The sequence below is a fragment of the Cryptomeria japonica genome, chromosome 10 (genome assembly GCF_030272615.1).
Source record: "Cryptomeria japonica chromosome 10, Sugi_1.0, whole genome shotgun sequence".
In the NCBI taxonomy this organism is placed as follows: Eukaryota; Viridiplantae; Streptophyta; class Pinopsida; order Cupressales; family Cupressaceae; genus Cryptomeria; species Cryptomeria japonica.
The window spans coordinates 419728417-419753523 of NC_081414.1; the positions used below are offsets into that span (position 1 = coordinate 419728417).

The 25107-nt window shown below is 36.1% G+C and overlaps 1 protein-coding gene across 4 annotated transcripts; it reads left to right on the forward strand.

Moving 5' to 3' along the window:
* Window positions 1–21609: 21609 nt before the first annotated feature.
* LOC131034099 (acireductone dioxygenase 1) lies at window positions 21610–24559 on the forward strand. 4 transcript variants are annotated; one of them, XM_057965474.2, is made up of 7 exons: window positions 21610–21735; window positions 22102–22217; window positions 22330–22430; window positions 22513–22607; window positions 22700–22939; window positions 23926–23996; window positions 24156–24559. In XM_057965474.2, the coding sequence occupies exons 3-7, from the start codon at window positions 22331–22333 to the stop codon at window positions 24217–24219; spliced, it is 570 nt and encodes a 189-aa protein (XP_057821457.1). In that variant the 5' UTR covers window positions 21610–21735; window positions 22102–22217; window position 22330; the 3' UTR covers window positions 24220–24559. The 4 variants fall into 4 exon arrangements, with proteins under 4 accessions (XP_057821457.1, XP_057821456.1, XP_057821455.1 ...); XM_057965473.2 differs by having other exon boundaries at window positions 21612–21735; window positions 22102–22198; XM_057965472.2 differs by having other exon boundaries at window positions 21676–21726; window positions 22102–22198.
* Window positions 24560–25107: the final 548 nt, after the last annotated feature.

The window sequence follows — 25107 nt, forward strand, 5'->3', positions numbered from 1 at the left end:
CCTTAGGACAGACAGTGGACATGATGTAGTTTGACATTTTGTAGTCAGCCTGTGGGCCATACTTAGGACAGACAGTCCAATTTTGTACTCCGATATTATGTGGATATATGATATGATATGCATCGATATGATGGGATGCAATATGTTATGACTTATGTTATTTTGCATGTATGGATGACTTATGCACTATTGATGTATGATTGTGGAACATGTATGAATGTATTTTTTTTATGTGTTTTTGATGCATATATAATATGAAATGGATAAAATGCTTGATGGGATGCTCGATGTAATGCAAAAGTACTAACCAAATGGATGCAGGATGTAGCATGTATGTTTAGAGATCAGAGCACTAGACCAAACTGACTATCCGACCAGATGGAAGAAGTGTTAGTAAGAAGAAAATGAAACAGAGGACAATTAGAGACGAAGAAAAACTTGCTTTCAGTATTGCACTTTGTAGGTGAGAACCTTTATTTTTATGTAGCAAAACAGATGCGTAGCATCATGGCATGGAAGGCCAGAGCTGAAATGCAACCCTTTTTGCAAAAGACAGACACATCACAGACAAATAACAATCACAACCAAAAAGAAAAGGACCATGAACCATCCCGGTCACTCTAAATCACTCAGTGACATCATCGAGCAACATAGGAACATGAGCGAAGATAAATCAATAAATGATAAGACTCGCTAATTCCAACAAGTCAAACAAACATCTTGATCTTCATTGTCAAAAGTTGAAAGTGTTGATAGGACGATCATGCTATCTGGTTTCAGGGAATGTGGTACCCCGTCTAAGACAAGACACAGTCTGGTTTCGAGTATACCACACCCTGTGTAAGACCCATGATAGAAGTGACAAGGACAAATGATTTTGCAATTGATCGATATGACAATTGTGATCAGTTTGAATGTTTGGTTTGATTGAAAAAGTTCATCTGTTAATGCGTGATTTCATTAAAGCACAATGTTTGATTGATTGTCATTGGATGTATGCTCAGCGATCTGTCTATGCATAGAGGGGTTATTTATTGCAAAATGCTTGTTTTTTGGATTTTAATGTTTTGAAATTTTACAATTTTTTTTGTTCGTTTTTTCAAGACTTTATTTGATTTTTTTTTATCTTTTTTTTTTCAAGACATTATTTGATTTTTTTGATCTTTTTTTCAGGACATTATTCAATTTTTATGATCTTTTTTCAGGACATTTTTCAATTTTTATGATCTTTTTTCAGGACATTTTTCAATTTTTTAGAGATTTTTTCAGGATCATATTCAATTTTTTAGAGATTTTTTCAAGACATTTTTCAATTTTTATGAGATTTTTTCAGGACATTTTTCAATTTTTAGAGATTTTTGCCCCGAGTGTCTAGCAAGGAAAGGAATATGACAGGTGAATAAATAGGCTTTTTGAAATGATGGTGGATAGAGGGAAAACAAAGGCCTTTTATCATGGAGACAATACGGATGCAATTTCCAAGGGCTATTGCGTGATGGGACAAGAGACTGGATATGACAATGTAAAGCAGGAACATGGCATGAGGGACATGTCAAGAGGTTTTTGAAACCATGTTTTGCATTTCGTGTCCTTGTGTCAGATCAAGATCAAGGAATGAAAAAGAGTGTATGGATAGTGATAAGATATAGATAGGATAAGCAAGACCAAGAATGGATAAGGGACATGGACTGAAGGTCAGGATAGGATACAGGATAGTGGCAGAAAGTTGCAATAAGACAGGGAATATGGATGAAAGGTTGTAATAAGCAAATGGATAAAGACCAAAAGCTATGATGGACTAAAAGATGCAAACAAGATACATGATGCTCATGAAGATCCTCAGCCTTGTCAAGATCAAAGGTGAAAAGGGAAAACTAGACAATAGGATATGAAGGGTAATGACATGGTATGATAGGATAATGGAAAAATGAAGGACAAAAGGATATGATAGGATAAAACCTGCCCCCAAGTGCGGTGTGCAAGAAGTTCATAGATTACGCATGATGCCTGTTTGCCAGGTTTTCATCACGGTACTTGCCCAAGGCGCCTGTTTGCCAGGTTTTCACCAGTGGACGAATTATATTTTGCTTTACTTTTTCTTTTCTTTTCTTTTTTGTCTTTTTTTTCACTTTTTTTTTTTATTTTGACTTTTTCAATAGAAGATGGACACATGATAGGGGATGGAAGAGGGACTCAAGCATCTTTTTGTTTGGGTAGAAGCCTTGAAAAAAAATGGACCATGACCTTTAAAAGTATGCTCAAAGACGTTGGTAGGATAAGGACATGGAAAATGAGATGAAACTAAGGCAAGGATTTATGCAAAGGATTGGATCAAAGGGATGGAAGGATGGAAAATATGAATTGGATAATGGATAGGGTATTGGAAGAATTGTGCTTGAGTGGATGGAAATGAAGGTAAGATCGACATTGGCACACACCTTGAGGGGTGATGGACTGATGGAGGAAAGACGTATTTTGTATATTGAGATTTTGACGGAGGAATAACTTGGGATTTTGGGACATAAGGGCCCAAAATGGATGAAGAAGGTGATGGAGGAACAGACTTGGAATGTTTGGATGGAGGAATAACTTGGGATTTTGGGACCCATATAGATTTTGACTTTGCTTTATTTTGCTCAGTGGGCCTTTGTGGCCTTTTGGATATATTTTTTCTTTATAGATCATATTGTTCTTTGTTTTGACATGTCGATTATATTGGACATGTTGATCCTTGAATACATGTGGATTTCTAGACTCATGACTTTTATGCTTGGCATCCAAATTGCTTGGAGGGGGAAAGGAATGCGTGGATGGATATGAATGAAATGGAGTTCTTTTGGATGGATGAAATTTACTCAAGGATGTGTGCCTTTGTTGACCTTGCATAGAGGACGAAGGAATATAAGGACCTAAGATGGATGGAAGGTGTGATGGGGAAGGTGAATGTTTTGATTTTGATGGAGGGATACCAACGTCTTGAGAGTGAGCTCTGTAGACATGACCATTAGTATACTCTTTCACATGGAAGGATGCTTGCTTATGAAGGTCTACCCCTTTGCCTTTATCAATATTTTGACTAATAGGATACTCTTTGCTTTGGGAAGAAGACGTGAGTCCATTATGAGGTGGATATGATATGAGAGAAATAATGAGATCTTGAAGTGGATCGGATTGCACCAAAGTGGAAGAACCCATTATGCATGTCGAGGGTTCATGAACATCTTGCACTGACACATTAGGATCATGAGGGGGATTAGGATCATCAAAAGAAATGCAAGCTTGGCATGTATATGGAGCATTAGGACAACGAGATGGAGGAACAAGTGGATCTTGTGGAGGATCTAAAGGAATAATTTGATCTTGACAAGGAGGAAGATCATTGGAATCCTCTTTAAAGGTGCTTTGCTCTTGACTTTTAATGGGATCATTGGAAATGATGGAAGGGATATCTTGATCTTTCATAGGAAGTGGAATGCCAATGGGATTTGAAAGGACATTGTGTTCATGAAATGGAAGGGGATCATTTGGGATTGGATGGACTGGGATATCTTGATCTTCCTCAGGGAATGGAGTGTCAATAGGACTTTGGATAGGATGGACAAGAATAGGGGAACCATCGTGAGTGTCTGGGAACATGGGGTCCTGGTCAACAATTGGATGGGATGATAAGGTTTCAGGATCTTGATCTTGATCTGTTTCAAGACACGTTTCTTCGTGCTCTAAATTATCCTCTTGACATGAGGTTGGACTTTGGATATGCATGAGGGATTCTGACAAGGGATCAATGTTTTGGGATGAAGGAAGTACACTTTGAACATTTGTGATGGATTCCGGCAAGGAATCAATGCTTGAACATGAGGAAGAGGGACTTTGAATGGGGTCCTCTAAAATAGGTAATGGCAATAAAGTGCATGGTGGCATTGGGTCTTGTATTTTTGAAACATGACAAGGATGTGCATCATGAATTGGATTATCTTGGCAATCAATTATGGATAGCCCTTGGATAATTGCATCCTTTGGTGTATGGTTTGATGAGGACAACATAGAAGGTTCTTGGGAAACTTTTAAAGGTGTAGGGATAGATGCCACTGGAGAGTCAATTTGTTTGTGGGGAGATGAGGCATTGCTAGACATAGGTGTATTATTTTGATCTTCCTCAAAGAACTCACTTGGTAATTTCCTTAAGAGCATTGCAATAAAGCCACCTTTCTTTCGAGGTTTTGACATGATTGGACCTAGAATTTGAACTTGTTTTTGATTTAATGTCATGTTTTGATATTGGACTTGGTTCAATTGTTCTGACATGTTTGAAACTTGGGTTGGTGTGTGCTGCAACCTTTGTTTTTGAATGTTTGGTGGTGGTTGTTGACATTGATATGTTGATTGAACTTGTTGATATTCCACCATTGGTTGAACTATTTGTTGACATTGTATAGTTGGTTGGACATATTGTTGAAATTGGACCATTGGTTGTATTGGTTGTATATGTTGAACAATTGGTTGAACCATTGGTTGTATTGGTTGAAAATCAGATTGATAGTAAACACCTTCTTGTTCTTGATGTGAAGGCACATAATGTTGTTGGCTCTTTTCTTGAAATTGTTTCATCATCTCTATTTGGGAGAGGAGAGCTGGTATGTCTGATCGTTCAAGAAGAGATCTTACATCAATTGGCTCAATCTTTGGATTTTGACCTGGAAATTTTCGAAACACTTTGGACATTTGTGATCTATTCTTCTCAATGTTTTTCACTCTTTGTTCCAATATCTCCTCTTCTTGAGCTAGTTTCTCCTCTAGTTTTTGTATTTGGACATTTACATCATCATGATAAGTTTGATCGATATTGCCTTGTTGTTGGGTTGGATATAATTGTGATTGCATTGTCGGTTGATACGTCAAACTTTGTTGCATCATTGGTGCTTGGAACCTTGTTTCAATAGACATGTCACTATACAAATGCAATATTTTTTGGAATTTTTCAAGGATAATGTATGATATGCAACTAAATGCAAACTAAATAGATGAAAATGCAATCTATAGCAAGAATGCAATCTATGTTTTTAGTTGTTTTTGAAGATTTTGACAAACTTATGAATGCAAATCTAAGAGAGAGACCCTTGGGAAATTGAAATGATGTCTAGACCTCAAAGGACAAAAGGACCAAGTGACAAAAGGACAAAATGACAAAGTCTCCCCTATATGCTTGGATACTAAGCTAGGTTTGACGAAATGACATTGACGATAAAAGGACAAAAGGTTTGATAAGGTCTAGACTTCTTAACAATGACTTAGGGTTTATCAAAGATTTGGATTACTCAAGTATGACAAAACCTAGTTTTTGAGAATATATGCAAAAGGACAACTAATATGCAAATAACCCTAATATGATATGATAATGACCTAAGCTTAATGAAGAGACCTAGGGTATGCAATGTATGACAATGGTATGACTTTAATACAAGAGGACATATGCAAATGGATGACCCTTATTGATATGCAAAGGAGTATGACCTAGGTGAAACCTAACCTTGGTAGTTGACAATGACTTTGCAAAATGCAAACCTAAGATGAACCTAGATCTAAGTGACATGAATATTGAGACAAGACTTTGAAAAATGTTTGACAACCATGTTTGAAGGTGTTTTAAACTTTGTTGGATGAAATGCTCTTGTGTTTAGCCTTGTTTTGAATCAATTTGTCTTGTTCTTGAAATGAGATGCAATTCAACTTTTGACAAGTAAAGAAGACAAGATATTTTAACATAGACTCAAGACAATCATGCTCATTCCCACATTTCTTATGGTAGGCAAGGACATTAGGTACTTGAGAGGTAGACTCATTATGGGATTCAAGGAGAATACATAGATGCTTGACCCCACGGGCTCCCCTCCACGACACTCACTTCTCAGGGAAGCCAAGCATCAGTCCCCATGGAAATCTCCCCATGGCGAACTTAGTATCTCTTCCAAGTATCCGAACTTGTCCTTCTCAAGCAACTAGAAGGGTTTTTTGGCCTCTAAAACAAGGTGTGTAGTAAGGATTTCTGTTAAGCGTTACTCCTTGATGTCATGCAAGCATGATTGAGAAATTAAGCCCATCAAGATACCAAACAAATGTAGTCGCGCAAGCACGATTTAGACCAAGAGGCCCTACTTAGATGTTGATATGAGAAAGAGTTCAAGGGTCATCACTTCCCAAGTAACTGCAATTCCCACGTAACACTTCCTTCAAAGCTTTCGCTCGTCGGGTATTTTTTTACAGTGAGTTAGAATGCCAAGGTATTCTAGCCATACTCACTTTGGGTCGTTCCCTTCTCACGATTATCACTTGCTTGCAAAAGCAAAGTGGTCGGGAAGGCAGGCCCTCTAAAGGAGACACACAATCAAAGACAAAAGCATGGTATTGAAGATCTGGATTTCTGATCACCCTAAAAGGATGAGAGCATACTCTCCTACTCCAATGTCACACTCAACAATCAAAGAAAAAACATGTTCATTCCAACCTATTAAAAATCACTAGGTGCCTAAAACATTAATAACAAACACCAAGTTTAGTTGTTTCTCCAAGGCAACCTGCAAAACCCAAGTTAGAAGTTTGATTTGTTGTCTTTGATTATCGATTCTGCATAAAACATGTTAGTAGTTGAATTTGTTATCTTTTCCATGCGTATGCCAAGATTCTGCACAGATAATTAGTACCAAAAACCAAAACACAGAAAACAAAATGCAAAAACTAAACAAATTTCAAGTAAAACACTGCATTTTTACCTCTGTTCTGGACTTTACACAGGCGTAGAACTCAGGACACAAGCACAGAATGCAGGACACAGGCACAGAATGTCTTCAACACAGGCACAAAATGCTCAACACAGGTGCAAGTTGCTTCACACAGGCGCAGAAGTCTCCAGAAAACCCTACACGACCCTATTTTTGGGTTTTTGGCCTGCAAAATCAACTTGAAAGCACTCAAAGACACAATAAAGGGATTAGATGGTTAGTGTTCACATCGGGTTCACCAATTAATGTACGTTAGGAAATAGGAAATCATCACAAACATATAAAAACTAATCATTAGCTCAATCACGAAAGCTCATTGCAATGATCTATCCTAAACAACACTCAATAGAGACATGAAATAAAAACATTCAAAACTAGAAATTAAGCAAACCAAAGGTGTGATTTGAATGCTCCTTCATGCGGCTCCATTGTTCTTCTTTCCTCTTCAGATGTTTTGGTTGTGGATCTCACCTACAAGTGCACACACATAATTGAAAGCAAGTAGACAAGATTATTGATCAAGAGTACTAGAAATGTGATTGACTAGAAATTCGATAGTCTGATTACCAATTAGCTTTGATTGATGAAGATCATCCAATTTATAGATAAATTGGAGATAGGATCAAATTTAGCATGAAATGGATATTAGAAGCAATTGATTTCAAAATGGGAAAAATGAGTGAAAAGAAGAAGGTTATGACACCTTCTATGTCATGAATTATGACATATTGCCAATGCAAAGCTTAGAGGACTAGAACCTTATGACATATTGCTATGCCAAGAGTATGACGCATGAAGCACAAAAATAGGGAGCACTAAAGACAAGTTAATTAGGTGGAAATTAAAATAGGAAATTAGAAAATAGGTGGAAATTAGGAAATTTAGAAAATTAGAAATTAGGAAATTAGAAAAAGAGGAATAATTAGAAATTAAGAATTTAGGAAAATGGTGAAAATTAGAAATTAGGTAAATTAATTAATAATTTGTCATTTATTAATTAATTCACAAAGAGGAATAATTAGCCAATTAAATAAACATTTAATTGTAATGAGAAGACTTAGGATAAATAAACAATTTATTAATCCTAAAGGAAGAAATGACACACAAGGTTAAATGATTAAATCATAAAACCCTAGAAGACGAATTAGCAATGAGAATGACAATTAGGTTTTGATGTAAAATTGGCTTGATGTCGATTCGATCATGATTTTGGATTGATAAATGACCAATGTGATAAATGATTTGATTGATAAATGCGCCAATTGATGAGGAACAATGACTAATTGATCCAAATTGACATAATTGACAAGAGGACGAGGATCGACGGCAAACTAGATTGCAAGATGACAAGATTAAAAATTACCACGATCAATGACAAATCGATCACAAAATGACAAGATCGAACATAACAATGACTGAAGACAAATCGATCGTTTAAACGACAAGATTGAAAATGATGAGGATTGATGATAAATCAATCGCCAGAGGACAGGATTGACAAGAGGACAACGATTGATGACAAATCGATCGCAAAATTGACAGGAGGACAAAACCCTAATTAGGATTGACGATGTCCAAAATAATGACAAATGAGCATGCACATTGATGCAATAAGATAAAATCGATCAAAATCATGACTGGATAGTGTTGTTGACAAGACCAAATTCAAGAGCGAGACAAATGAAGAATGTAGAAGAATGACTTGATGTTCGCAAATGATAAAAACCAAGTACGAAACATGGAAGAAATGTTAATGCGATGCAAAAACCTAAAATGAGGCAATGCGCAAATGTTAAAGTATGACTCCGCAAGCGTTGACCATTTTTAGGTGTCTACATATATTATTCACACACGCGCGCGCAAGCGGGGGCACACACACAGACACACATATATAAGTTAAAATAATGACTTTTTTAAAATTTTCATACAATATATCCTAAAATCATTCATTTAATAATATTATATATGTTATAATATAATTATTATTAAAATAGATAAGAACAAAAAAAATTAAACAATTATCATATTTTTTTTAAATTAAATATATATTATATTTATCATTTTGTTAATGTAACTTCAAAAAACAAATAAAAATAATTGTTAAAAAAATTAAAATAAATTGGTTTTAAAAGTGAAAAGAATGTAAGTGTAAAAATCTAAGTGGGAAAGTGTCGGGTGATGTGGCCCCCAAATTGGAAAAAATCTTATTGATAATGGGACCCGTGACAACTGACAACGGATACCATTGTCCATTGGATGAGCATAGATCAACGACTTAAGGTGTATTTCGGGCCGAATGTGGGATCTCTAAATTTTTTTGCAAACTTCCACCGGAAACACGTGTCATTGAACACCGACATGAAAGAAAGGTCATGGCCCATTGGACAATGAAGTGTCAGGTGATGTCGCATTTGGGTGGCAAAAATCATGTATAATGGGACCCATGACAACTGGCAAAGGATACCGTCGTCTGTTGGATGAGCACATATCAACGACGTAAGGTGTATTTCGATCAGGTCGAATGTGGGAACGATAACATTTTTTGCAAACTTCTACTAGAAGACTTCCATAAACGATAAACATTTAATTAAGTATAGTTACATTCTAAATTTGTAATTGTATACTTAATTAAGTGCAATAAGCTCTATTTCGGGTAGAAGTTGTAAGGGATTAAAAAGTCTTCAAAAGCATTCCGAAAAAGTGACTCGTGTGACTTGTCAAACTGTCAGTCCTTAGAATTTAGAAAGAAGCAATGATTTTTTTGCCTTGCGGCAATGAATAGTTATTAATAATAATTTATAAAACTACAACACGATTATAGAAATTTTGCCCTTTAGGTTTTACTTTTGAACTTTTGAGGGTTTTCAAACTAAGGGACTCATATTGGTATTTCAATTCTTGGACAAACCAATAAATCCAGGGAGATTCGAAAATGACTACTAGATTGAGGAATGCAACAGGGTTTGTCTACGCCAATCTACTCAAATAGAAATTCTGGGTAAAATCTAGAACACCTACATCCCGTATTTTTTAATTTTTGAATCTCGTGGTTTACCGCTCATATTGTAGAACTAGAATTAGGGGTTCAACTTAAGGGTTAGCATTATTTTGAACCATTAACAGTACTAGCGATGGGGAAACTGGATAGTACAACTAAAACCTAGGTGAATAAAAAATAGACTTAACCAAACTGGTTAAAACAACAAGTTTCATTGATGAATACCATGATATTTATGACCCTTTTATCCATGGTAGAAAGCGAATCATAGAAATTAGATATGCATTGTCTAATAAGGCAAGAGATCCAAATAGGGCAAAATATACTATCTTTAACACAATGTTAAATGCAAGTACAAAAAAAATTGCATCGTGGTATGTTGGACTTCCCAGCATGGTGTTACCTAAAGTATTCCCTTGCCAGAAATTGTCATGGTCTGTGCCCAAAACTATGATGAAGATAGAAAAGAAATTGTCAATAAAAATACTCAAGAGGAAATTTTGTCCATAATCGAGGGAGAATTTCCTCATTTGTTGAACCTAGGGTTTGAAGCACAAAAATCAAACATCCACATTAACCTAGGAAAGCTGGCAGAGGAATATGACAAAATCGATGCAAATTATAAAGATTCATTTATCAAAGGTCTAACAGTGTGTGGTACTCGATTGGATCAAAATCATAACCCTCCTTATGATTATAATATTTTTGTGCCATGGGTTCAGGATACTATTTCCTTGCTAAGATTTTGCCTAGGATTGGAAAATTATAGGGAAGTGGGTGCCAACCTTCTTGAAATGATTCTTAATATCCATTGCGTAATAGAGCCAGTAAGATTTAATTTTGGTTCATGTAAGACATTTAGGTTCACATCCTACTTGTGCTATCTTCTTCTATCAAAGTATTGTGCAATATTCAAGACCAACAAGCTTCACATTGAGGTCTATAAGATTGATGAGAAGACGCAGAACAAAACAAAATGTCCAATATATGAATGGACACCTAAGATAAGGATGGATGATAACAGAAAGAACTACAACCATTTTGTAGACTTCTTTTTCACACCAATGTATAATGAAATTACAAGTACTCCAATGCCTAGATTTCATGTGTCTTGTAGAGATCACATTCAACTTGGAAGTCAAATACAATTGGCTAATTGGTTCTTCATGGAAGAATACACTATGTTAAGGTTTTACGGATCAACAGTAGAATCCTACAAACTTTCAATACATGTGACATAGAGGGTTTTTGCATTGGAATATGTACGATAGTTGGAGAGCATAGATGTACTCTTTCATGGTCAGCAAAAGAAGAGCATATTTCCTTCCTTGCCTTTCTCATGTGGAGGGTTCACATTTGATAGAAAAGCATTCAAAGTGGCACATGATTTTTTGACAATTTTTAGCTTTGGTGTTGAGGGTCACTGGCAGTATGATCCACTCAACATCATTCAAACAAGGCTTAAGAAAAATGGGAACTCTAAAAGGTTATGTCAACATGAAAGTAAACCATTTCTAGAAAAGCTTAGAAACATGGACTCCTGGGATGAGGTAAAAAAGAGATGGAGAAAATTTCCGTTGACAATAAAATTTCAATAGAAGCATTGCACACACAAAAAACAATAGATCAGGGCATCCAAAATCAAAATGAAAATAGGAGGTCCTACAATTTCTACCAAAAAACTGCTAATCCATCTAACAAAGCTATTCCTAAAAAAATACTGCAAGAATGTAAAGACAAACATTGGACTCAAACCAAAATAAATGATTTTTGGACTATGAGGAAGAATCTTGGTGAACCAAAGACCAGTGCAAAATTTGATGAAATGGACGAGGATATTGAGTTTAGCAAATTGTGGAATATGGAGCATCCCATAGAAGGATATGAGAAAAATGATGATAAAAATGAGTATGAGGTTGAGGTCACTCCAATGAATACTACAGTCTCTGCAAAATTGAGTGGAGTTGATGCTTCCATGAAAGATAAATATAGCAAAGGGGATAAAATTGTGGAAAAAATAGGTTTTGAAGGTGGTGGTCTAGGTCCCAAAGGAGAACGCCCTTGGTTTCCACTCGAGGTACCACTTCCATCAAATTCAAAATCAAAACGTCTTGAGAAACTAGTCATTGGACTTGATTCGTCATGTTCATCACATACATGTACTACTCATTACCTTGCATCTCCATTTCAATTGGTTAGAGCTTCAAATCCACCTTGTGCAGACACTCAGATTCAATCACAACCACTACCACAACATGGTATTCCTATTGGTGGTGAATCAAGTGCCACTGCCTCTGGTGGGGAATCTTGGGATAGTATTCCTATTAGTGTTCAATCAAGTGCCACTGCCATTGGTGGGGATGTCATGGGTACTAATACTAGTTGTCCTGATCAAGTGCAACAACAAGATCTCTCACAAGAGGACAATAGTAGTAGATACTATACAGAATCCTAGTGATCAAGGAAATGTGAAGAAACAAAAGGTTATGGCAATAATGGCGAGTACAAAAACACCTTCAGAACAAACCCCTCAAAAGAGTATAAAAACTACACTTGCAAGTGACATTGGCACAAGATTAGGAATGGCTTTTGGTACTCCTCAAAATGCATTAGTTAGAACCACAGGCCTAGGTGGAGCCTCATATATCACCGCAAGTGTTATTTCACCTTTCAAACATTCAATTGCTTTAGCAAACCTAGATTTTAATTACAATGATTTCTTTAATAAATTTGCACAAACAACAAATATGAATAAAGAAAAAATGAAGACATTGAAGAGGGGTTCCCTTACCTTAGAGGAACAACCTGCATCGAACAAGGTATTTCCCACATATGACCCAAACAAAGATATGATGGAGTTCATGGTTGTTATGCCCCCAAATAAAGATAAAATCCACCACATAATTAGATACCTCCCTCTGAATTTCACGTTAGCACCCTCCAAATGGATTTTTCCAAAGTTAAAAATGTGGACAAAATTTGTGTGTCAAAAAAGACCAACCAAGTGATCTACACTTCACTGCTCAAGGTGAAGAGAGAGAAAAATAAGTTGGAGAAACAAATAGAAAAGTTACAGGCAAACCTAGAAAATGAAAAAACAAAAAGGAAAGTAGCAGAAAACAAGTGCAAAGAATTACACAGAAGGATAAAAAATTCAGCGTCTACATCAACGATTATAGAGCAGGAATAGATGGAGGTAGAATTGAAGGAATTGGGGGGAAAATTGGATGAAAGCATTAAAAATTTTGATGATGAAAGAGCCACTTTAGCAAAATTATACAAAAGCCCGGAGTCTGCTGCTGCCTTAAACAAAAATTTACAGAACCAATTGGAGCATGAGACAAAAAAAAACAAAATATTTGGAAGAGAAAGCAGAGGAAGAAAGAAAAAAATGTGCACAAATGAAAGAAGAGTTGCAGCATGCAAATAATAAAATTAAAAATTTGGAAGACAATATGAAAAATACAGTGAAGTATATAAAAGAAAACATTTGAGGGCAAATAATGCAAAGGAGTGACATGTTGTCTAAATGGTTTGAATTGAATGAAAGTCTGAGAGTAATTTTTTGGAAGCTCAAAGACCACATTGAGAAGAACATAAATATTTATTCAAAAGAGAATATTACAAAATAGATTTTGCAAGAAGTCTCCAATACCAGTGACAACTATTTGGCATCCAAGGGAATTAAGAGATGCATTGATGCCTCAATAAAGGCATCATCTATCATTCAAAAATGCTAGATACTAAAGGAAGCACATGAAATTGTGGATAAAGCTAGGAAAAAGATAATTAAGTTGCAAGAAAAGACAACCAAATTGTTAAATCTTGGTTTGCCGAAGAGTGTTGACACATCAAATAAATTCATTGGAAAAGAAGATTTCAAAAAAAGGATGTAGGGCAAAATGAAGTCTGAATTAGAATTGCTTCCTCAAGACACAACTCCTCACAACTTTCTTAATTTCATCAAACCATTGACAACTTTGTATGTGGTATTGGGTGAAACAGTGGAGTCAAGTCACTCTTCCAATTATGGATTGCTGATGAAGTTGCAGTTGACTGACTACACTTTAAAAGAAATTGGACTTCCATTAGACGGAGACTAGAGCACCCTACAAAAACTGGCACAAAGATCTCATGAATCATAGTATGTATTGCATAGTTTTCTGCTTTTACTCTTAATTTCAAGGTTTTTTGCTTTTGGCATCGCTTGAAATAACTCTATTTTATGAACAGGAAAAATGCAACACTCAATATTACCAATCTAGCCTATGATGCACACCTTCAACCTTGTAAATTTGTATTCTCAAATTCTCTCAGATTTTAACTTTTACGCCTTTCTCTATTTCTGATTTCTAGGTTTTGTGCACTACTATTCTCTATATTTAATTTGTCATGGCTTGAATTAAGTTATAAGTTTGAACTCTGTTTTTTGAACAGGATGAGGAGACATGTAGCAGTTGCTAAATTGCTAATATGGCCTATGATGGTCATAGATACCTTCAACCTTGTAAAATTGTATTGAGTTTGTGATACTGATGGGACAATAGATTCAATGCTTTGGTAATTGATTTTGACGTTGAGTCTTCACATGTTGCAAATAAACCTGAAGTTGTTGTTGCTCCTTTATTTCTATAAAAGGGAATTCAGGGTCATTTGCAAAGGGTTCTGAAATTTCGTATTGACTTTTGCATAGAGAATCACACAGAGTTGTGTATTGAATGAATTGTATCACATGGATATATTTTGAAAGAATTAATGAAAATCTCAACATATCTAAATAAACATCACTCTATCAATAAACACATTATGCTCTTTTATTCTGCTATTTTCTATCTGAAATTAGAAAGTTGAAAAATGCAATTGCAAATCAATATTAAATTTTAATTACAAAAAGTTGACAGATACATAAAATATCATCAAGTTATCAACCACAATAATAAGTTTTTGTAATATGAATGATGAGATACAGTAATAAGATTAATAAATACATAGGATCTGCTAGTGCTAAATCTCTTAAAGTTGCCATTCCTCCTCAACAAATTCAAAGCTTCCTTGATTCTTGTATGTGTTTTCTTCACTCCGAGTCTACATACCTCTACTGAATTGCATCTCAATGCTACTAGTAGGTCCACTACATGAGTCAATTGTCTCACTGCCACTTTGGTTTGAAGTTTTGCCCAAACCTCTTCTTTCACATTTGGACCTCCAGATTTTCAGTGCCCTATCATAAGGAAAAGTGTGGACATCATACCTAGATATATAGAGCCTCAAGCAATTTTCCAAATGCTTGTCTAGTTTGTTTCTTAGCTTTGATTTTAGGAACCCCAAAGCATTGAAAACTCTCTCATCCTCCACCAAACCCAATCTCATGGTAAGACATAAATCAACAAGCTTGAAAATATTCTGATATTGAATCACGCATCACTTCGCTCTGACCTAGATTTGTCCAAAGCCTTGTTATTGATCCCTCTTCGTGGGGGTTCTCCATTACGTCATATTGTTCCCTCATAGTGTATGCAAAACGGGTTGATTTCTCTCTAAGAAGAGTTTCTATTAAAATTCTATTTATTGTTACTCTATTGAATTCTTTGGATTTGCAAAATTGATTTATCAAAGTGAGTAGCTTAGTTCTAAAATCAATTGAACTCTTGAGGTTCCAATATTGAGGAAACACAATAGACATGGCTTCAAGTAGTTTCTCAGGAGGGAATTTGCTTCTAATATGTGAGGAAAGATCATAGGCAATTTTCTTCACATAAGCAGTTACAGACTCAACAATCTTGTTAAACTCTTCCCTTGTAACTCTTGCTAGTCGCTTCTTGGGGCGCTTTCTTGGTTCCTCGGGCTCGACCGTGGCAAAGCAGTGCATTGGTATCTCAACTCTGTGTACACTGGCACATAATTCCTCATTTGCACTGATCTGTAAAAATTTATTAGGATTGTTCAAATCTGTGAGTGTCCACCACTTAGCAAATTTTTCATCAGATAATGTTGGTTGAGATCCATAGAGATTATTGAGGGTGAGGCATGTCATCTTACGCATCTTAGCATATTCTGCAATATACATAGCTCTTTTATGGACTTTTTTCATGATATTCCTCATTTCCTCTAGCATGGGGATAAGAGCTGCTAAAGTTAAGAGTGTCTCTATATTACTTAACCTCTGAAGTAGGTCAGGAAATTTCGGTTGCTCTGATTCATCATGATTTGTGTAAAATAGTCCAATCAAGGATCGATATTCTAAAAAAACTTGATCCGCTAGTCCATCAAAAGATATCCATCTAGTATCATTATCCTTAAGAAGCTTGTTCCCATTGGTTATTCCATCAGCAAAGTGTTGAAATTCCATAAATTGTTTGGGACTTGAATAGAAGTGTGGGTAGAGTTCTCTGATTAAATGTTCAATAGTTTTTACTAGAGCAAGCTTGCTCACAATTCCAAAATCTAGATTCAATCTGTGGGCCATGCAGTGAATGTCAATAATGTAGGGTGCACAAGAACTTTCCATCTTTGCGCAAAGACTATTCCTGCGACCTTGCATTACTGAAGCTCCATCCGCTCCAACACATACCAACTTTTTGCAATCGTCATGTCATTCATACCTCCATATTCAATAAAACAAAGTTCTTTACTAGTTGAAATAAATTTTCCATTGTCACACTATCCTTCATTTTAGCAACATATAGTAGATGAGGTTGGCGGGCATGATTCTTTACAGTACAAACATGCATACATACCCACGAAGTATTATCTACTGTCGTAACTTCGTCTAAAGACAACACAATAAAGTTTGACTCTCTTATTTTTTCCTTTACATCTTCTTTTTAAACCTTAGCAAGACAACTTACCCATTCCCATCCACTATTTACTGACCAATGACTATCAGGATAGTTAGGAGCTTTCAAAAAGTATAATAAACCACTCATTGATGGGTAATGTGTCATAGCACGCCTTTTGCTCAAAATATAAAAAATGACACTTAACTGAATAACTTTTCCCAGTTGTTCTATTTGCATTTCTTTTCCAAGAATAACTGCAATAGAACCTTTAGTTTCAATAGGCTTTGCTTGTATTTTATCCTGAAAAATAAAATTATTTGGCATTCCTCACATGCTTACATTCCTCCTTTGTTTTCCATCTTATCACTGATTTTTCAACTCAATCTATCATTTATTTTTCGTAAGCTTTAATGCTTTTCAATGGTGTCAATTTTTAGCTACAACCTCTTTTCCTTTTTATGTTTCCAAGTGCAAATCTTACACCTGCATTCTATTGGAGGCTCGCCTTCAATTAGATTCTCCACTGGTTCAATGAATGGATACTTTGACACCTAATTAATTTGAAAATTCCTCACTGACATATCCTACTCCTGAACTTTTTTTGATTTGGGTTGATCCTTTTTTGATTTGGCTTCGTTTTTTCCCTTCTGTGCATTATCATCTGTGACATTATCACTCAAGTCAATTATATCATTCCGGCTAACCTGGGTATCTACCAGAAAATCTTCTTCAAGTTCATCGTGATCTAAGATATCAAGTTCATCGCCTTGTTCAATATGTGGTGTAGGTTGTGAATCTTGTACTTGTACTTGTGATGATGTACCTTCATGATTTTCACCACAATCTTTGCCAACGCCAAACTATGATGACAATGTTCTGCGTTTTGTTGGCCTCTCTTGGCCTTCCCCACATGCAGGATTCCTACCCTTCTTCCTGTTTGACATCTCCAATGAAATAAAGGCTACAAAAAATATATCAACTTGTTGATAAGTAATAATAGGCTATATGATTCATTGGCCCTACGACCTACAATCTAGATGTCTGAGGTCTCTCGGGTGACCACTGAATTAGAATGAACTCAACAATGAAAATAGATAGAGATGAATTCAGAATAATATTATAACACTTCAAAAATATGATCACTTACCTTTAGGTCACTAGTAATCGCCAATGTAGTTAGCAACAATGGTTGTTCCTGGTCTGAAACTTTGCTAGTGATCTGAATTGAGAGCTCAGAACTGACCAAATTGTGTAGAGATAAATATGATTTTTGACTCTATTTATACCAATCCTTATTTGGCGAATCATGCTTAACTATAACACGTCTTATGTAATTTTCGGGGCGATTATGGGTTGTCCAATTAATTGGTAATTATAATAGAGTTGGCGAAAATTGAGGTGAATTCAGACATGCTTTCGCAAAATGCCAACAAAATTGGGTCCTCCTGGGCAATAAATCTTTATATGGCTATTGGCGAATTATGGTTGTCTATTAAGACAACCTCGGAAAGTGTAGGCGAAAAATATTGAATTTACCGTGTGGAAAACGTAGATTCTATTGGCGAAATCTTGATAGAGATATAATTAATTACATAAAACAATGGGCGATTGGGCTGTGCATTTGATGAATATTTATAAAGTCGGGGCTACATGGCACCCCTGATCGGCACAATATATTTGCCATTTTCCAAGTCACTGACGTGAAATATTCACCACTGGCGAATATCTTGACCTCCTAGTTGGGGCTAATAAAAAATTAAATCAAAATATGAGAAAATTTTATTGGCAAGGCATCTTAGAAAAGAAAAAAGTAGCTTTAATCTCTTGGGAGAAAATTTGCAAATCTAGGCAGGATGGGGGTGTAGGCATCAAAAATTTGATTTGGTAAAATTAGGCTCTGGGAGCGAAGCTTGCTTGGAAAATTTATTCTCAACCAAATCTCAAAGGGGGTAAAAGTCATCTAGGGGAAGTATGTAAACTCAGGCAATAAGGAAGAGATTTTCAAAGTATCAAACCCCTTGAAAGGATCCAGATAATGGAACTTCATCTTGAACAATAGGAAGGTGCTTCTCTATCATGTGTCATGGGACATTTTCGATGGCAGGTTTGCTCTCTTTTGGGAAGACTCATGGGGAGGACAGCCCCCAATTGATAAATTGATGGACACTAAAGCATTCAAGGATCTCTTCATTCAGCTCCGGGGCTCAAATATTTGTTATTATGTAGATTTGGATGATTCTCACTTGCCTCTAGGTTGGAGATGGAAATAATTCTCAGCCCATACAAGTCAAGTTGATTGGGATATTTTGAAGGATATTCTCTCTTCTAGGATTCTAATCTTCCGAGAAGGTTGTGGTAAGATTATATGGACTAAATCAAAAGATGGCCAATATAACTCCAAGGATGGTTTCCACGTGGTTTACAATGAGGCCTAGCATATTAGAGATAACCTTCCCACAACTCTTTGTTGGGACAAGCTATGCTTACCTAAAGCAGGAGCCTTTGCCTGGGCTGCCATCTAAGGAAAAATTCTAAATTTTGATCACTTTAAGAGAATTGGCTTTTTAGGTCCATCATGGTGTGTTTTGTGCAAAAAGGTAGAAGAATATCTTGATCATTTACTTCTAACTTGCCCTTATGCCCAACATCGTTGAGATTAACTCATCAACAAGCTAGGATGGTCATCTGCATTGCCCTCGAGTATTCTTTAGTGGTTCAAAGGATGGCCATTTATCAAAAAATTAAGTCTGTTTGGCAATCTTTGGATTAGTAGTCCCTCAATTTTGATATGGGAGCTTTGGAAAGAGAGGAACAAAATAATTTTCAAAGATAAAGAGCTAGATGCTGGTAGGATCCTCAACAAGATTGAGGTCGCCATATTCGAAGTGGTAACCAGTAGAAATTTGAAGCATGTTAGGAAAGACTGCAAATTCTCGGAATGGGATAATCTAATGAGGAAGAACTGGCAAGGTCTAAGTATTCCCCCCTTTTTCGGCAAAAACAATGAGGATAAACAATTATTGAGGAAACTCTATGTATGGACTAAGCCAAAGCACATGAATGGTATAAGTTCAATTTTGATGGAGCCTCTAGAGGTAATCGAGGAATGTCAAGTGTGGGTTGCATCATTCATTCATGGGAGAAAAAAATCATTGCTTATAAATCTATTTGCTTAGGGAAAGCTACCAATAACTTTGTTGAATTCCAAGGCCTAATTGAAGGCCTCTTACTTTGTAAGCAACTAGGCATCTCAAAAGTGGAATTGAAGGGGACTCGACTATTATTATCAATGTTGTCTGAATGCGAGAAATTCCCAATTGGAAACTCAGGGGAATTCTTGATCGAGCTCTTGAAATCATGAACACGATCCAAGACTTCACAATCAATCACATTTATCGGGAGGCTAATGGATTAACAGACAAACTAGCCAATCAGGGTGTAGATGGTGAGAATTTAGTTATGAATGATGTGGCAGCCACTTTAGCTCCTGATGCCACATAGTGTGGACTTAATTCTCATGTCATAACCTCGATATGCCATTGCCAAGGTTTGATTTGAATCTCACATAAAATGAGGCGTACGTGGTAATTATTCCCAATATGAATCAAAATTTATAGTGCGTCAAATGATTCTCAAGTGGGCTCAAACTTTAAATTTGGCAAGTTGGTAAAGGCACTACATGTGTATGATTACCTTGAGATTGTTCTCATCATTGTGAAACAGTGTCCCTCTAGGCGAAAAGCCTTTATATTTGAGCTTATGAAAGAAGCTTTTAGAAGAAATTGCTTTTGCTTAGAATCGACTGGTTTTCATGGAGTCCACTCTATACCTTATCTTGGAGAATTGACAAATGTCTTTCCTTGGGCCCATCAAGGATAAGAGGTGGAGGGAGATTCTGGAATCAGAGGATGACTTGGTTAACAGGGTTGTGAGGCAAGTCTTGGGGGATGAATTTATTGAGATAGAACACCGATATTGGGTGAACATGGACATCCCTGTTGTGTTTGTTTCCATCCTCCTAGTGACGGGTCTGCGAAAATTTGAAGCTACCCTACTATGTCGTGCCCTCTTTCGGAAAGAGATTCCGAAGACCTAAATTTGGCAGTTGACAATGTCGATGAGGAAATGAAGGCCCCATACCCTAAAGATTACATGGTTAGAGATGGGACAAGGGTTTCGAGAGAAATTGGGTAGCAAATCCTTGAAAGGCCCATCCTCATTGTCAAAGATGAGGCAACCTTTAAAGAAAGAAAGCCAAGTATTGCTAGGAATATTAAGTTTTTGCAAATGTGGCTTGGTCAAAAAGCATCTTCGAGTGGTGATTGGTGGAAGGAGTATATGATTGCTAAAGGTTATGTTCCCTAGTCCCTTGAATTGACAAAATTCAAAGAGGAGGAGGAGGCAGTGGAGATCTCGCAACACTTGATGAAAAAATGACACGATAGGACCAATCAGAGTGAGTTATAGAGGGAGGCGAGCCGTGTTGCGAAACAACCTCTGTCCCCTCATGGGGATTGTGTCTATGTTGATCAGAGCATGCTGAAGGTGAAAGGCAAAGATAAGAAATGAGGTCTAGTGCCTGGGAGCTCTTCCTTAGATAATACCTAATCTGGTTTTTTGTCTATTGATGATATGAAAGTATGGAGTTTTGTTTAGATTTCCATGCTTTAGTTGCGACTGGCTAGATCTTTGTAAGTGTCATATAGGGCGCTATAGTTTCTCCTATTTTGTTCTAGCTAGTATGAATTTTGTTAGTCTATCATGCCTAATTATTGGCGGCAGGAGTAGGGACTCTATGTAGTATGGTAGTAGCGGTTGCTCAACATTTTGATAGTGCCATATAGAACATTAGACTATAGACAACATATATGAACTGCATTTACAATTTTTTGTAAAGATTATTATTATTATTAATATAATACCATTGCAACTATAAATTATCAAAAAAAAAATCAAAATATCATTACACAAAAATATAATAATTAAATTTTACGACTTGATAAATTTTTAAAGTTTTAAATACAATGAAAGTTTAAAATACCAACCAGCCATTGTGTATCCAGCACCCAGATTTATCATTTGAGGGCCGGCCTCTTTCAATATTGACGGGCGACTAAATTATTTGCAGGGTTCTCGATAACAAATTCCCGGCAACTTTGACTGTGGATTCGCGGTAAGCGAGGTAGATGCATTTTTCTTCTCGAATTTTCTGTCTTAAGTTATAAACTCCATGCTGGATTGAATTTTTAATTATTTTATTTGTCATAAATTTGCGGGCCTCTTAAATCGGATAGAATTCTGCGTATGAAAAAAGCAAGGTGCAGCCCTCCTTCATTTGTAAGGTTCAGTGAACCTGGTCCTATGTCGGAATACCATCATGTGTATTAATAAATGTCAAAAATTGACGGTTGATTTTATAGCTTTATACAATTTACTGTTTTCCTTCTTTTGACCGTCGATATCTACTCCCTAGCCTAGTATTTGAAGGTCAATTTTTTTTTGTGTCATACGCAATTTACATTGCTTATCAAACGGAGGTATAAATCAGGGAAGCTCCCGGGCCGTGATATCCAGAAACAATCTTCGATTACTTTTGGTGCGAAGGATAGCGAGAGATAGATTGCGTTTATTTGGAGGCTTTTGAGGTATCCTGCCTAAATTGAGGTTTGGTGGCTTTGATGTCAGGGAAATGTTTTGTTTAGGGTTTTATCTTATTATGTTTTGTTTGACCTAATACAAAGGCTAATCAGGGGTTTAAAACCTGTCTGTGCTTCAGAATGGAAGCGTGGTACATGAAGGACATTCAGGAAAATGAAGATCAACGGCTTCCTCATCACTGTGAACCGAAGGAATACGTTTCCCTGGAGAAGCTAGCGGGTATTTTTATATTCTTTGCTTTTCTTTTCTTCTCTCTCTTTGTTTAGGAGGATGAATGAATGTTTGTGACTTGCGATTCTAGATTTGGGAGTTCTGTACTGGCACTTGGAGGGTGACAATTACGAAACCTGTGAAGAGCTAGAGCGGATCCGTAAGGAGAGGGGTTACAGTTACACGGTAGGGGCTCTATATCCTAGTCATGGCTCATGGTCTCATGGTCCATACATAGGGTTTGTGACTAGCCTGTTTTTTCTTTTTTTCATTTCTAGGACACTATCACGTGCTCTCCCGGTAAACTTCCAAACTATGAGGAGAAGCTCAAGAATTTCTTTGAGGAGCACCTCCACCTGGACGAGGAGATTCGGCTGGTGTTGGAGGGCAGCGGTTACTTTGATGCGAGGGATCACAATGATAGGTGGATCAGGATTTGGGTCAAACAAGGGGATTTGATTGTTTTGCCTGCAGGGATGTATCACCGTTTCACCATGGACAGTGCTAACTATACTAAGGTACAACTAAGCTCAATCTATCCTGTCGTGATTTTTTCATTACATTTCAATTTTAATGCAGTATTTAGTTTGTGATTCTGAAAATTTGCAGTGAGCTTTTCAAAATAAATGTGACATTTTCCTGTATGGGGTAATAAGAAAGGAGGCCTGTTTTAAAATTAATATGTTGTTTAATTTCAAGTTTTCCTTTTCGATTATTGGTAAAAATTGTTTTCTCATTTGGCAATCTACAATACAGGTTTCCTTTGTAGCCATGTTTGGGTTTGTTTATCAATTAATATAGTTCATATTTATATTGTTTAATAATTAGGAGAGTGTGGATGTAAAAAATATGCACAGCTGAATTGAAAGTACTTTCAATCAATTGAATGAACTGTAAAAATACTCATGTCTATTAGAATGTCCCATGTCTTCTTTTTTTTTATAATTCTGAAATGTCAATGTGACAGAGTTTAATTCAAAAGTACCTTTCAAACAATTTGTATGAATTGTGAAAAACTCGTGCCTATTGCAGTGCCCTGTGTCTTGATGTTGTGCATCTGATTGCTTGCTTATGATTTTCAGTGAAAAGAAAATTGATTTTCTTGTTTAATGCAATCATTATATTTAATGCTATAAAGGAATTATATTTGATTTATTATTTTAGCCCATTGCTTTTTTAATTTCTATTCACCCTTTTTCTCCTTTTTTTTTCCCACAACTTTTTACTTTAAATAAGAACCATCCTTCTCTGAAAGTTGTTCGCTGGGGGGCATCTGTTGTTGCTGATAACTGACATATTGGACACCTCATTAGGTATATTCTTAAGAGTATCTACATTATCAATGTTAAGTTTAGGTGTTCAATTTCGAGGTTTTTAGTTTCTCATAAACATTAGTTTTAAATATGTAAATTGTATATTGAAAAATTAGAGGATAAAATTATGTAGTGATCTTTACATTGTGTTTGGAATAATATTGTTTTAACTTTTCCCCTTGTTCTGGCAGGCGATGAGGTTATTTGTAGGTGAGCCAGTGTGGACTCCATACAACCGCCCTTATGATGAACATCCCGTGAGGTAATTGTTGGGAGACCTAATTTGTTTTAGTTTGATCAAATTCTAAAAGGAAAATTGTGGGCATTTTGTTTTCTATTATTGTTAAAACCACACTCTGTAATTCATGGCAAAGATAAGTCCAGACTGTTAATTTACTGTGGTTTCTTCTCTTTTTCTCAGGAAAGAGTATATCGACAATTTCATCAAGAAGGACGACACTTCCTCTGCCGTTGAAGCGCATTAGTAATTTTAACTTTTAAGAGTAACTGATTGTGTGTGTCCAATATGTAAGCAATCCAGTCATTATGTGTGTAACGTTGTGCGGTACATTCACGCGAGTAAGGGAGAAATAAAGGCATCTATATATATATATATATTAATATATATACACACGTGATTGTGATTTCAGGTGGGGTGAAGTGCGTCCATATGTGGCAACTTCTTGTTTTGCTTTAGTCGGGGAAATGTAACAGATGAATGTCATAATAATAAATGATAAACAGTGTAATCGAAGTAGTTCTGGAAATAAAAAATAATTGAATAAAGAGAAGAATAAAAGAAGCTGTCCAGAGTTGGTCTCTGCATTTGATTGTTTCCCCCTTTTTCCTTAACTAAATGCATTAGCAGAAGTCTCATGCAATGAAATTCTTAACCGTTAATACTACTTTATCATCCTGATAAATTTGCAACTCTGCATGTGTTCAATTGTTTTGCTCATAGAAATCTGCAACATCTTGATGACTTTTATTGGATATGACGATTGGAAAAACATAGTTCTCTTCTAATATTCATTTCATACCGAGCCATTTAGATAATAAGCTTCATTCAAGTTAACCCCAAACTTAGAATGCACTGAATGCAGCCCACATACGTTTGCAAGGATTGTCCCACAATAAACAGAATGTCGTCTTCTTATCCTTACACAATTGACATAAAAACGATTGTTTCCTTTGTGGAGAATCTTGAAAATGAGTATCGTTCATATACACAGTGCATACACTTTCCTTTTAAAGCGAAGACAGGAAAACCTCTTTCTAGGTTGTAGCTGGTTCTCTTATTTGCAAATTGATGAAACTTTGTAGAAGTGAATGATAGAGATATACCTTTCCATTGTAGCTGGGAAGCTTTGGGT

Excerpts from the sequence above, each read along its gene's own strand:
- LOC131034099 (XM_057965474.2), top strand. The coding sequence starts at position 22,331 with ATGGAAGCGTGGTACATGAAGGACATTCAGGAAAATGAAGATCAACGG. Across the intron at positions 22,608-22,699 it reads AGAGGGGTTACAGTTACACG|GACACTATCACGTGCTCTCC; the intron begins GTAGGGGCTCTA and ends TTTCATTTCTAG. Across the intron at positions 22,940-23,925 it reads ACAGTGCTAACTATACTAAG|GCGATGAGGTTATTTGTAGG; the intron begins GTACAACTAAGC and ends TTGTTCTGGCAG.